Raw genomic sequence first — 15267 nt, 5'->3', positions numbered from 1 at the left:
TGAAGCTATTGGATTATGATAAAATCCATCTCATTCACTAATGTTCTTAGGAAAGGAAAACTGCTGTCCTTATACAATTTAACATATACTAACTCCAGACCCACAGGAATGTGATTGACTCTTAACTGCTCTTATCATCATCTCAATAGGAATTAAGGATGGGCAATAAATGTAGTGTATTAAAAATAAATAGAAATAAAATAGACGCCAACATTTCCTCTTCCCCACATTTGAAAATGCTACTTTATACTCACTCCTACTAATTCAATGGATAATCTTCCTACTCCCTTTCAGTTAATGTTGGAATTCTTCTATCCCATATCCTTGCAGTTAACACTGGCACTGTATATTTTATATCTCAGAGCTATGCAGAGATGACATACCAGCTTATCACAGTACTTTCTGTCCCATTGTTACAGCTCTTGCTCCCAACGACCTCTACAATTTGTTTACTATTCACCCAGGCTTAACTAATCAAGCACAGTGAGCATCAATAATAAACAAATTCACATAATCAAACAGAACAACAGAAAGCTCCATCTTTTTGGCCTTATGAACTAAATTCAGCACCTAACACACTCCAGAAGATTATTTCTTCAGTCTTGTCAGACATTGAGCGTTGAGTGGATGTTCAATCTACTTGCTGGTGTTGTCCATTGAAGGGGCAAAACAGACTCGCTATTGAACACTGCAGCTGGCAGTTTTCTACCTCCTCAAAGTGCTATTCCAAAATTCTCTTCAGCCCAAGCAGCACTCTAAGCTGCTGCCACTTTGCTTGTCACTATCCATTTGTTGGCTTGCTTCACCTTTTCACTAGCATTCAGAGCCCTTTGTCTTCCCTTAGCTCCAAGCCTATCTGAATGCTACTGCTCATGGGAGTAATCTGGGTATCAAATGCAATAGGTAGAACCTCATGAGAGTTTCCACTAACAGCTGGGCTCACTTTCTTTACTCCAGTAGGAGCAGCTTTGAAGGAAAAGGGGCCAGGTCCTGCTGATTTCTTTTCAAGGGACATGAATATCACTGGCTAGGCCAGCATTTGTTTCCCATCCTAATTGCACTTGGGAAATTGCCTTCTTGAGCGGCTGCAGCCCATGCAGTGTAAGTTAGGAAGTGAGTTCCAGGCTTTTGACCTAGCGACAGTGAAGGAACGGTGATATAGTTCCAAGTCAGGATGGTGTGTGGCTCAGAGGGGAACTTGCAGGTGGGGGTGTTCCCATGCATCTGCTGCCTTTGTCCTTCTAGGTGGTAGAGGTTATGGGTTTGGAAGCAGCTGTTGAAGTAGGCTTGACTATTTGCTGCAGGACATCTTGTATATGATACATATACTGTTACTTTGCACCGGTGGTGGACGAAATGAAAGTTTAAGATGGTGGATGTGGTGCCAATTAAGCAGATTGCTTTGTCCTTGATGGTGTCGAGTTCCTTGAGTGTTATTAGGTACTGTTCTTCCCATATGATTTATCAAAGATAGGTCTTGTGACTATCAGATATATGGGGTTAGGTGAAATAGGGTGGGAGATGGTCAGCATAGACCAGCTGGGCAGAATAGCATGCTTTTGTGCTGTAAATCCTGTGTAGTTCTACAAAATTCATCAAAAACACTTTATTGGCTGTAAAGTGCATTGAGGATATTGAGTGGTTGTGAAAAGCACTATATAAATGCAAGAATTTTTATATAATTCTATTTAATTCAATATAATGCACCCAGTGTTGTTTTCCACTATTGAAGGCCAGTAGGTGGGAAACAGTCACCATTTTCCTTTCCCGGTCACCAGTGAGACAAGAAAGAAAACAATTTCCTTCAAAAAGTCAGGGGTTCTCACTCTTCAAGGCCTTCGTGGTCAAAGGACGTATTGTGATAGGCTAGGCTGCATTGCACTGCTGAAAGGGCAAGCCTGTATTTTAAATGTTCTGTGATTTGTATTTGTGTCTCTTCGCCCAGAAAAATAAAATTAACCCCACGCTCCCTTTCCAAATACTGAACACAATTGATTACAGTTCTGCCCTGCTGAAGAAATGCTCTTGTTGCTGTCATCACCACTCTTTCAAATTAGTATTAAGAATTGGGCGTCACCCAGTAACAATGGAAAGTCCCACAAAATGTGTTGTTCTTTATCACATACAGAAGTGACAGCTGTCTGTGTTTAGTTTACAGTATTTCCTTCCCTCTGCATAGGTGTTTGGTAGGAAGAATGAGTTGAGACAAAATGGTACAATTTTAAAAGGAATGCTGGAACAGAGAGACCTGGGGTGTACCATAAGATCTTGAAAGGTAGCAGGATAAGTTGAAAAAACTTGGGATCCTTGGGTATAAGGTACAAAAGCAAGAAAGTTATTCTAAATCGTTATAAAATACTGGCTAGGCCTGAGCTGTGCAGAATTGTTTTTAATTCTGGCATCACACTTTAGGAAAGATATCTTTGGAGAAGAGATGGAAGAGATTTACTGGAATGGTATCAGGGATGAGGGTCTTCAGTTATGTGGAGAAACTAGGGGAACTGGGGCTGTTCTCTTTGGACAGAGAAGATTAAGAGGAGATTTGATAGAGGTATTCCAAATCATAAAGGGTTTTGATGGAGTAAATAAGGAAATGTTTTCAGTGACATAAGAATCTGTAACCAGAGACTTAAGGTGATTGATAAAGGAACCAGAGGTGACGAGGATTTTTTTTTTTACACAGTGAGTTGTTGTGATCTAGAAATAAATCCCTGAAAAGGTTGGGGAAGCAGATTCAACATTCAGATGCTTGAAGTGTACAGGTTTATGGGAAAAGAGCAGGACACTGGAGTTAATTGGATGTTTACCAAGGAGTCAACACAAGTACAACTGTCTGAATGGCTTCCACCTCTGCTGATGCTTGAGAACTTTGATAGTGCAGTATATTGAATCCTATGCGACTGTGTTGATAATTTATTTTGTGAATTTTACGTTCAGTATTTTTTTCTGGAGAGTGAAAAAGTTTGGACATAAAACCAAAGCCGTACTTCAGGTAACCTGCACTTCACCAGCAGATGGCACTCATGGTCTGCTAGTTGGATAGGAATGAAACCTGAAGAGATAATCAACCTCAGTCATTGGAAAGGCTAGGCAAAATGTATGCACCCCTTTTATTAATGGTAAGTGAAAGCCAAATGGAAGTGAGCTCCTGGTTTGTATCTTGCAACGAATGCTTGTTCTTCAGTTTCCTACATTAAAATAGTGAGTTAAAAACATTTGGCTGTAATTAAAATTCTCAAACTGCCATGATACGTTTTGTATTCACATTCATCTGGATTATTAGAGCGTAGTGAGTAAATGTTTAGTGTTTTTAAACAACATTCCTCTCTCTCCTACTTTAACACAGGAATTAACTCACCTATTTTAAATGGACAAACACCTTTATTAAAATGGTGGCCAAGGGAATGCTTTGCAAACATGTTGGTACGGATTTTCAGCTTGCTGACATTGCAGGTTGGCTGCCGGTAGGGCTCCCACCTCTGATTTTCCTGGAGGCTTGATCAAATGACACCTCACTACATGATACTTGATCAGGTGATATTTGGTCCCTGTAGCTGAGTATCTTTGTTGGTGGTTTCCTTTTTTAAACCTGTGCTTAATTAAGCTTCTTACTGCTTTCAGCAGCTGAAGAGACTACCACAATTTGAAGTGTGTGCCTGGTTGTGGGAGGGTGGAAGGAGCCTGCAAGACGTTCTTCAAATTGAACTCCCACTATCAAGAGGTTAACCTCAACTGAACCTTAAGATATAAGAAATAGGAGTATCAGTTGGTCATTTGGGCCCTAGGGCCCACTCCAAAATTCAATAAGATCATAAGAACATAAGAAAGAGGAGTAGGCCATTTGGCCCCTAAAGCCTGTCCCGGCATTCAATAAGATCATGGCTGATCTGCTCCAGGCTTCAACTCCTCTTTCATGCCAGCTCCTCATAACCCCCAAATCCCCGATATTTCAAAAATCTATCTACCTCTTCTTTAAATATTTTGTGATCTAGCCTCCACAAATCTCTGGGGTAGAGAATTCCAGACATTCACTGCCCTCTGAGAGCAGGAATTCCTTCACATCTCAGTTTTAAATGAGTGTCCCCTTATTCTGTAACTATGTTCCCTAATTCGAGATTCCCCCACCAATCATCTCAATATCTATCCTGTCAAGCCCCCTCAGAGTCTTGTATGTTTCAATAAGATCACCCCTCATTCTTCTAAACTCTAATGAATAAAAGCCTAGCCTGTTTAGCCGTTCTTGATAAGTCAACTCCTTGATTCCTGGAATCTCTTTAAACTGTCTCCAATGCCAGTATATCGTTTCTTAAATACGGAGACAAAAACTGTACACACTACTCCAGGTGTGGCCTCACCAACACCCTGTACAGTTGTAACAAGACTTCCCTATTTTTAAGCTCCATTCCCCTAACAATACAGGCCAAAATTCCATTTGCCTTCTTAATTATTTGCTGCACCTGCATGCTAACCTTTTGTGTTTCATGCACAAGAACACCCAGATCCCTCTGTGCTGCACTTTTTTGGAGTCTCTCTCTTCATTTAAATAATCGTCTGCCTTTTGATTTGTCCTACCAAAGTGCATGACCTCACACTTTCCTACATTAAACTCCATTTTGCTCACTCACTCAATCAACCTGTCTATATCTGCTTTACAGATTCCATATGTCCTCATCACAACATGCCCATCTACCTATTTTTGTATCATCAGCAAATTTGGATACATAACATTTTGCTCCCTCTTCCAAGTCTTTAATATAGATAGTAAATAATTGAGACCCTAGGACTGATCCTTGTGGCACTCCACTAGTTACGTCTTTCCAAACTGAAAAAGACCCATTAATCCCGACCCTCTGTCTTCTGTGTGTTAACCAATCCTCAATCCATTCTGATACATTACCCCAAATACTGTGAGCTCCTACCTTGTGCAATAACCTTTTATGTGGCACCTTATCGAATGCCTTCTGGAAATCCAAATGCACTACATCTACCGGCTTTATCAATTCTGCTTCTTATATCCTCAAAGAACTCGAGATAAAATAAAGATCTTCTTTAACTGGTCTTATAATGAATATATTTATGTATAAAAATATTTTCCTTGGGAAGTAACAGAGCAGCCAAGTGAAACAGAGACTCAGGCTCTAGGAGTTCAGAGCAGGGCTATGAATTCTTGGGGACATGAGCACCAAGAACATTCAGGGCTCCTGCACAACCCCACATCCCACATCCTCCCCAAAGCATGACCACAAATGTGCAGCAAAATAGGCCTTAAGAACATTAACATGTTGCATTGATAATTAAGCAAATCCGCCCAAGTAGCTGAGGTCAAAAGAAAGACCCCAGGCATGGTTGAAGAGAAAGATTTCAAAGCTGGGTAGAGAAAGCCAGGTTGAGAAGTTTGAGGAGCCAGTCTATAAAAAGAATAAGTTCAAATCATTTCAAAAGTTATCACGAATAGTGTATTTCTAAAACAGTGCTGTTAAATTACCTTGGTACAATTTTTATTTATTGTAAATTGCTTCCAGTGGGAAAGATTTCATTTGTGGTGCTCCATCCCCATGTGCTGTAGTCCAACAGATGATGGTCAGTCCCTGAGGAACACGCTACAGAATGCCACTTTCACCCTTTAACCTCTCAAGTCACCATGTTCGGGGAACAGGGTGGGTGGGGAATTCTGGGAGAATGCCCAGGTTCAGTTATCTCCATGACAACAACCAGAGACTCCACAAGAGCAACCTGTGAACAGTGAACTGCCAATATCTAAATGTCCTGGATTTCTGGCAGTGATGCTGACAGATTAATCTATTATTCTTAGAAACTGCAGGTCAATCTGGCAGGGTTAAAAACCTTACTGCTCATTATCGGAGCCACCCAATTTTCCTTTCCATTCGAGTCAATGAAAATCTCATTTTCTATGTAAGCGACCAATCCAATGCTAGATTTAAACCCAGATGGTAAGTTGAAAATCCACCCATTAACTGATAGTTAGATAATTAGAAGTATATCCTGGGCTTTGGTCTTAACATAAACTATTCATAATACAATGGTATAGCATAGAAAATAACCTGATTACAGTAATGGTGGCAGAGCTCTTAGATCTTCATTAGAACATGGCTCTCCATATTACCTTGACTTGTGGTAATTTGTTATCTTGTTCTCGGGATATTCTTAGGCCAGGGTCTTTAGGTTAGCAAGCAGGGGGCAGGGCCCATACGCCGACACGTAAAATGATGGGGGATGACGTTGGGTGGAACTCTCTACATCACCCCACGTCATTTCAATTTTCAGGTCGGTGGGGGCACAGCCGAGTCAGCTTAATTGGCTCTTAATTGCCTTAATTGGCCCACCCACGTAAAATGACGGCGCGCCCCCAATCAGAGGCTCGCCCACCCATGCCCGCTTCCACACTTCCCCCCCTAATGGGGGGAAAATTCTTCCCTTAAACTCTAAAAATGTAAAAACAAAATGCGCCTTGCTCAATAAACCCATGCTCATATTTTGTCAGAACGTGGGTATAATGTTGCATCCAAAAATGCTTAATGGGTACACTCCACATACCCTAATATCCTCCAGGGCACTGCTGGAGTCAGTTGGCATCAACTGGGGCAGTGGTGGGAGGTGCCATAACTGACTCCTGGGTTTGAGAAAAATCAGCCAGGATTCACACCCGGGCCTGCTATCCAACAATCCTTGCTGTGAATTGCTAATGTGTGGACGTTAAGTATGGACAGGATTTACTTTTGTTCGGTACAATCCTGTCTAGAATTATCTTGAAATAACATCTGTGTGGTGAGCATAAAGGGTGTTGTTTACACCATTAGAAAGAAGTAATGCAACGTGTACTTTGCTTCCACCAGGATCCCTATTTTGAAGATAGAAAAATCATCACAAAATCAAAAAAAGACCACCCACAGAGCTGAACTTGGAGCAATTGCATTTCATGACACGACATTTCCATGATCCCAGAAATGCTGGAATTGTTTTCCTTATTCTCCTAACCTTCAATTTCTTTAATGCTACTTCTCCTGTCTCTGACATTTTAAAACATTTGTTTCAATTTTCGCTCTTGGTTGTTGCAGTGTTTATTGTGCCATGGGCCATCTATATCATTCAGTTTATTATGTTGCTAATCTGATTTCTATTTGCTGGTATAAATGAGGTAAAAAGCTCCTTATTCTCTGCTCCGATATTGCCCATCCCAGATGAATATCCCTTGCTGCACCATTGTCCACATCAGCCATCTTACTTGTTTTTCTGGAGAAGATTGCTAGTTTAATACCAGTTTGTCCTGAATTGTGTTCAATATTAGGCTGAGTTTGTGTCATTTGTACTTGATTTATCCTTAATCCCTTTGTTTTTCTTTTGTTTTTTTAGGACTTGCCATAGTAACTTGGGTCCTGTTCCTTATTTTAATTTTATTTCTCATTAGCGTGCTGGTTTGTTACCTGCGCAGAAAGAGACGTGTAAGTATATTTACTATTTACATGAGTAATTTTATTGTATTGAAAGAGTGTTGTTCAGTAAAGCACAAATCACAATGGTTATTATTATTGTACTTATGTCATATAATTAACTGGACAATTCTTACTTTGCAAGAATGATGGCAGGTATGAGAGAATGTTCCTTTTTTGAGTTCTCTGCCTAAAGGCACATCCTTGGTGATTATTCACCAAACCGCCATGATTTTTTTCACTACAGGTAGAGAGGAGGCAGGCCCTGAGTCTGCCTCAGCTGGAACAGGAATTGAACCCCATGCTGTTGGTATTAATTTGCCCTACACACTAGCCATCTTACCAACTGAGCTAACCAGCCCATGCAGGCAAAAAACAAAACATAAATAGAACAAGGTCATCACTGGAGCCTTGCCCAAGCAGTTATGTTTCATGGGTGAGCTTTGACCTATCCACTGACTGGTCAACCACAAGGGGAAGTACAGCTGAACCCAATTATGTTCTTCGTTTCCAGCAAGCAGGGCACGGAGGAGTGATTGGAAGAAGAGCAGCAACCTAGGGCTGAAAATCCCCTTCCCTACACCAGGACATGGAGGCCTCTGCCTGGGTGAGATTAGCCATCTCAGCCCAGACTGGGAAGTTGAAACTACTGTAGTCTGTTTGGCCAATTCATTCTTGGTGGTGGTCTATAGGAATAGCTGTATTTCTGCAATATTAACACTACAATTACAATGTAATTCCCCCATAACTTTGCTGAAAGATCAGCAGAAACCCTTGAGAAAAAGTATCAATGGTAGAAATTCTACCTGGCTGAATATTTATATTCCCTTATGACATAATAAAATAGGATGTAAAATGGGATCCTTTACACTTCTTAATATTTATTTTATGAAAACTGTCATAGTTTTAAACAATAGTGAGGTATGAATGGGTGCCTTTGTATCATGAGAAACCATTCATGGGATCAAACTAATGACTTATGCCAGTTCCTGTTAAATGAGCAATTTCCTAAATATTTACCCTTTTAATTTGCAATTCTTGTTGTCACAATGGCAAACTGTGGGTTTGCCAACCACATCCCCGAGGATGTGTATCGGGATACCAGAATTCTCTTTAAGGAAAAATGGGATGTAAATAAACAAGTCATCCCAGATCATGTTGCTGCTTTGCTCACATGTCCCATTTGGATCATGAGTGGGGTGGCAAAGGGCCAGAAACAGGGTACCTACCCACCTTGCTGCCCTTTCAGCATGCTGATAATCATGCTGGAGTAGTTAAAAGTGAAGGAAAAATATAAATGGGAGAAATAATTTGCTTTGCCTGTTATAATGAGATACTTTAATGCTCAGAGTCAAAGGCAAATTCTGAAGTGGGGTGAGTTTAGGAAGAAAATGTTCGAATTCAGTTGCCTGCTCAGATCTGTTTAGATCACGTGTGCCACACAGTGGCCAATCAGCTAACTGCAGTTACATTTCACTACAGAGATCACAATGCCTTTAAGCAGCATTGTGGGCCTCAGTAAACAAAGGGAGCAAAAAAAAATGACAATTCAGATTTAGGTTCAGACTTATCTAAACCTGTTCATATCCTTTGAGGAAATTGAAGGGAATAAATGCTAAAAACATATAATTTGTTTTGACTGGCATTGAAGTTATAATTCTCTGAAATTCAGTCACTGTAAAAGAAAGCAATTGCATTTATATAACATGTTTCATGATCCAAGGATGCCCACAATACTTTTGAAGTGTGGTCTCTGTTATAATGTTGGAAAACCTGGCAGGTAATTTGCACAAAAACAACCGGTGAGATAAGTGACCAGATAATCTGTTTTAGTGATGTTGGTTGAGAGATAAATATTGACCAGGACACCAGACAGTGCTCCCCTGTTCTTTATCAGATGGTGCATGGGATTCATTGTATCACCCTGAGAGAGTAAATTTGATTTAATTACCTATCTGAAAGGCGGCACCTCCAACAGTGCTGCACCCCCCCCCCCCGAGTACTGATGTGTCAATCTCAATTATGTGGTCAAGTAACAGATCAATGAAGAGATAGTTTAGGTACAGTCAGGAGATATTTCCACGGGAAGGAAAGGGAGAATAAACAAATCTAAGGCTCCCTGTGTGATGAAAGTAAAATGAAGCAGAAAAAGTGTGCTTAAGACAGATTTCAAGTGGATAATACAATAGAAGGTTCAGAGGAGAATTGAAAAGACAACTAAGAGAAACAAAGAGAGAAAGTATGAGAAGAGACTGGCAACTAACATAAAAGAGAATCAAAAAGTCTTCTACAAGCATATAAATAGTAAAAGGGCGGTAGGAGGAGGAATGGGGCCAATTCGGGACGAAAAAGGGGATTTACACATGGAGACGGGGCATGGATGAGGTTTTAAATTAATACTTTGCATCTATCTTTACCAAGGTAGACAATGCTGCTCAGGTCATGGTGAAAGAGAAGATAATTCAGACACCTTACCTAATGGGTTTAAAATTGATAAGGAGGAGTTATTAATTAGGTTAACTGCCAGTAAAGTTGATAAGACACCAGGCCAGATGATATACATCCAAGGGTACTGTGCAAAGTGAGGGGAAAAGTTGCAGAGGCACTGGCCATAATTTTCCAGTCTTCCTTGGATACAGGGGTGGTGCCAGGTGACTGGAGAATTGCACATGTTACACCCTTGTTTAAAAAAGGGTGTAAGGATAAGCATGGTAAGTTTAACCTTAGTGGTGGAAGCTTTTAGAAACAATGATTTGGGACAAAATTAATAGTCATTTGGGCAAAAGTGGATTAATTAAGGAAAGACAGCACAAATTTTTTAAGGGCAACTAACGTGCTTGAGTTTTTGATGAGATAACAGAGAGGGTTGATGAGAGTAATGCCATTGATGTGGTGTACAAGGACTTCCAAAAGGCTATAAGCAAAATACTGTGGATGTGGGAAATCTGAAACAAAAACAGAAAATGCTGGAAAATCTCAGCAGCATCTGTGGAGAAGGGAACAGAGATGACACTTCGTGTCCATGTGACCTTTCTAAGAAGGGTCATACGGACTCGAAAAACCTGCTGAGTTTTTCCAGCATTTTCTGTTTTTGTGTCAGACTTCCAAAAGGCATTTGACAAAGTGTCATACAACAGCCTTGTGAGCCAAGTTTATGCTCAAAAGTAACATGGATACGAAATTGGCTGAGTGACAGGAAACATAGAAGAGTGGTGAATTGTTGTTTTTTAGTGGAATAGACAGGAATGCCCTGTTTCCCCTAGCTGAGAGGTCAATTACTGGGGGCACAGATTTAAGTTGATTGGTAGAAGGATTAGACAGGACATGAGAAAAAACTTCTTCACCCAGAGGGTGGTGGGTGTTTGGAATTCACTGCCTGGTTTGGTGGTTGAGGCAGAAACCCTCAACTGATCTGCACCCGAAGCACTATAATCTGCAAGGCTACGGACCAGGTGCTGGAAGGCAGGATTAAAATGAGCAGCTAGGTTTTTTCTTTTTTCTTTTTCAGCCGGCACAAACATGATGGGCTGAATAGCCTTTTTCTGTACTGTAACTTTTCTATGGTTCCATTACTCTATCGGTCTGTGGGCTAAGGTTAGGACTCCTGCTTTTCCTGATGAATATTAATGATTTAGACTTTGGTGTACAGGCCACAATTTCAAATTTGTGGTTGACATGAAACTTGAAAGTATTGTGAACTGTGTAGTGCTAAACTTCAAAAGATAATAGACAGGTTGGTGGAATGGGCGGACAAGTGGCAGATGAAATTTAATGCAGATGATTCATTTTGGTAGGAAGAACACAGAGAGATATCATTAAAATAGGGTATGATTCTAAAGGGGTTACAGGAGCAGAGGAACCTGGGTGTTTCTGTACAGATCATCCACAATCTTACTGAATGGCAGAGCAGGCTTAATAGGCCAAATGGCCTACTCCTGCTCCTATTTCTTATGATCTTCTGATTTAAGGTAATTGGCAAAAAAAAGTGATTTTTTTTAAAGAAGCAAGTTATTCTGGTCTGGAATGTACTGCCTAAAATGGCAGTGGGAGTAGATTCAATAATAATTTTCAAAAAGAGAATTGGATAAGTACTTGAAGGGGAAATATTTACAAGGCTGTTGGGAAAAAGCAGGGGCATGGGTCTAATTGCTTCACTCCTTCAATGAGCTGTCACAGACTCCAGGGGCCAAATGGCTACTTTCTATGCTCTATCAGTCTATGTTTGTATAAATCTCTGTGTTTAATTGACTGCCACTGCTCTTCAAGAAAAGCCTACCTCCTTGAAGAAGTTCTGTTCTTTTCTGCGACAAGATTTCCGTACCTCTCTTTTGCCTTGCTCACCTTCATTGCTTTCCATTTCCCTCCTGGTGTTTGACAAGGTGTTTACTAAAACCCGCTTTCACAGCCATATCTCCTTTCTCAGTGACTGTCTCCGTCTCCGACTTACCCCACGTGGATTTCAACTGAAGTTCCACCCCTCATGTTTCGAACCCACCCAGGATTACAGGTATCTCCGGGACATAAAATGTTTCTCGGACTGCTGTTCCCGTCACATTCTGAAATCCACACTCAGTGCCATGCGCAGCCATATGAACACACTCGACATCTCCCTCCAGCAGCACCACCGTACCCTTTTTCAAAGCTGTGCGTGCCCCCAGTTTCATTTTATTCTTCGGCTCATCCAACGCCTCAACAAGAAACTTTTTCTCTTTCTCTCAAGTGCTAAGGAACGCAAGCTCCAACAACTCATCGACACCAACACCCATCTAGGACCCTCCACCCCTGCCCGTCCCTCCGTCCCCACCCCGTCTTCCAATCCCAACCCCAGCCGTGTATTCACTATACCCCCTGACCTTCCCCTCTCCGATGCTGAGCGTTCAGTGCTCAGCAAAGGACTTAGTTTCATACCCTTACGCCCTCACCTCAATGAATTTCGGGCTCGGCATGATGCTGAACTCTTCTTCCGCCGTCTTCGTCTCTGGGCTCACTTCTTTGGGCAGGAGTCCTCTCCCAGTTCAACGGATCCTTTTACCCATCTCCAATATTCTCCCTCCACCTGGACCCCTCCCTCTGGATTCTTACTTTCTCTTGATCTTTTCATTGAGAACTGTCGGCGCGACATTAGTCGTCTCAATTTCTCTGCTCCTCTCACCCATTCTAACCTGTCTCTCTCTGAACTTACTGCACTCCATTCTCTCAGGTCCAATCCTGACATTGTCATCAAACCCGCTGACAAGTGTGGTGCTGTTGTTGTCTGGCGCACTGACCTCTACCTCGCGGAGGCTGAGCGTCAACTCGCAGACACTTCCTTCTACCTCTCCCTGGACCATGACCCCACCACTGAACATCAAGCCGTTGTTTCCAGGACTGTCACTGACCTCATCTCCTCTGGGGATCTTCCTCCCACAGCTTGCAACCTGATAGTCGCCCAACCTTGGACGGCCCGCTTCCATCTCCTACCCAAAATCCACAAACAGAACTGCCCGGTAGACCGATCGTCTCAGCTTGCTCCTGCCCCACAGAACTCATTTCTCGTTATCTTGACTCCCTTCTCTCTCCCCTTGTCCAGTCCCTTCCCACCTACATCCGTGATTCCTCTGACACCTTACATCACATCAACAATTTCCAGTTCCCTGGCCCCAATGGCTTCCTCTTCACCATGGATGTCCAATCCCTCTACACCTCCATCCCCCACCAGGATGGTCTGAGGGCCCTTAGCTTCTTCCTCGAACAGAGGCCCGTACAATCCCCATCCACCACTACTCTCCTCCGTCTGGCTGAACTTGTTCTCACGCTGAACAATTTCTCCTTCAACTTCTCTCACTTCCTCCAAATAAAAGGTGTGGCTATGGGTACCCGCATGGGCCCCAGCTATGCCTGTCTCTTTATGGGGTATGTGGAACATTCCTTGTTCCAGTCCTACTCCGGCCCCCTTCCACAACTCTTTCTCCGGTACATCGATGATTACTTCGGTGCTGCTTCATGCTCTTGTCGGGACTTGGAAAAAGTTATTAATTTTGCTTCCAATCTCCACCCCTCCATCATTTTCACGTGGTCCATCTCTGACACTTCCCTTCCCTTCCTTGACCTCTCTGTCTCAATCTCTGGTGATAGACTGTCCACCAATATCCATTACAAACCCACTGACTCCCACAGCTACCTCGACTACAGCTCCTCACACCCCGCTTCCTGTAAGGACTACATCCCATTCTCTCAGTTCCTTCGCCTCCGTCGCATCTGTTCCGATGATGCTACCTTCAAAAACAGTTCCTCTGACATGTCCTCCTTCTTCCTTAACCGAGGTTTTCCACCCACGGTCGTTGACAGGGCCCTCAACCGTGTCCGGCCCATCTCCCGCGCATCCACCCTCACACCTTCTCCTCCCTCCCAGAAACATGATAGGGTCTCCCTTGTCCTCACTTATCACCCCACCAGCCTCCGCATTCAAAGGATCATCCTCCGCCATTTCCGCCAACTCCAGCATGATGCCACTACCAAACACATCTTCCCTTCACTACCCCTATCGGCATTCCGTAGGGATCGCTCCCTCCGGGACACCCTGGTCCACTCCTCCATCACCCCCTACTCCTCAACCCCCTCCTATGGCACCACCCCATGCCCACGCAAAAGATGCAACACCTGCCCCTTCACTTCCTCTCTCCTCACTGTCCAAGGGCCCAAACACTCCTTTCAAGTGAAGCAGCATTTCACTTGCATTTCCCCCAACTTAGTCTACTGCATTCGTTGCTCCCAATGTGGTCTCCTCTACATTGGAGAGACCAAACGTAAAGTGGGCGACCGCTTTGCAGAACACCTGCGGTCTGTCCGCAAGAATGACCCAAACCTCCCTGTCGCTTGCCATTTTAACACTCCTCCCTGCTCTCTTGCCCACATGTCTGTCCTTGGCTTGCTGCATTGTTCCAGTGAAGCCCAACGCAAACTGGAGGAACAACACCTCATCTTCCGACTAGGCACTTTACAGCCTTCCGGACTGAATATTTAGGTCTTGAGCTCCCTCCCCCATCCCCACCCCCTTTCTGTTTCCCCTTCTTTTTTTTCCAATAAATTATATAGATTTTTCTTTTCCCACCTATTTCCATTATTTTTAAATATTTTAAAATCTCTTATGCTCTCCCCACCCCCACTAGAGCTATACCTTGAGTGCCCTACCATCCATTCTTAATTAGCACATTCGTTTAGATAATATCACCAACCTTAACACCTATGTGTTCTTTTGTTCTATTGTTGTTGACATCTTTTGATGATCTGCTTCTATCACTGCTTGTTTGTCCCTGCAACCACACCAACCCCCCCCCACTTCTCTCTCTCTCTCCGCACCACCACCCCCCCCCCACCTTAAACCAGCTTATATTTCAACTCTTTCTTGGACTCGAATTCAAGTTCTGTCGAAGGGTCATGAAGACTCGAAACGTCAACTCTTTTCTTCTCCGCTGATGCTGCCAGACCTGCTGAGTTTTTCCAGGTAATTCTGTTTTTGTTTATGTTTGTATAACACAAGCTTATGAATTTTCACTGTATCCACATAAATACACCATACATCCAAACATAATACTGTACACTGCACACATACAAATGCACACACCTGGTACATCTTGGTCCTGAATTTCCACGGGGGACCTGAACTCCTCCCTGATATGTATGGTGCTTGATAACTGTTACCTGTCCTCCAAATGCCTCCCTTGTGGGAAGCAGCTCATTGTAGCAACTACACATCTTGATTTTCTTTAATTATGCTTTGACAGGAGTATTTTTGATGGTCTGGAAATTTAACCAGTTAGTTATGAACACCAATGTTAGT

At 42.6% G+C, this 15267-nt stretch overlaps 1 protein-coding gene across 2 annotated transcripts in view; it reads left to right on the top strand.

The window, feature by feature from the left end:
- LOC121280220 overlaps nucleotides 1–15267 on the top strand; it is a 365957-nt gene that overhangs the window by 50351 nt on the left and 300339 nt on the right. For both annotated transcript variants that reach the window (XM_041191985.1, XM_041191994.1), the window contains exon 3: nucleotides 7372–7460. In XM_041191985.1, the coding sequence (XP_041047919.1) occupies nucleotides 7372–7460 (89 nt within the window). The remainder of the gene's footprint in view (nucleotides 1–7371; nucleotides 7461–15267) is intronic.

Source organism: Carcharodon carcharias, chromosome 1 (genome assembly GCF_017639515.1).
Source record: "Carcharodon carcharias isolate sCarCar2 chromosome 1, sCarCar2.pri, whole genome shotgun sequence".
NCBI lineage: Eukaryota > Metazoa > Chordata > Chondrichthyes > Lamniformes > Lamnidae > Carcharodon > Carcharodon carcharias.
The sequence above is the reverse complement of the archived record's forward strand: the minus strand, read 5'-3'. Positions and strand labels throughout refer to the sequence as shown.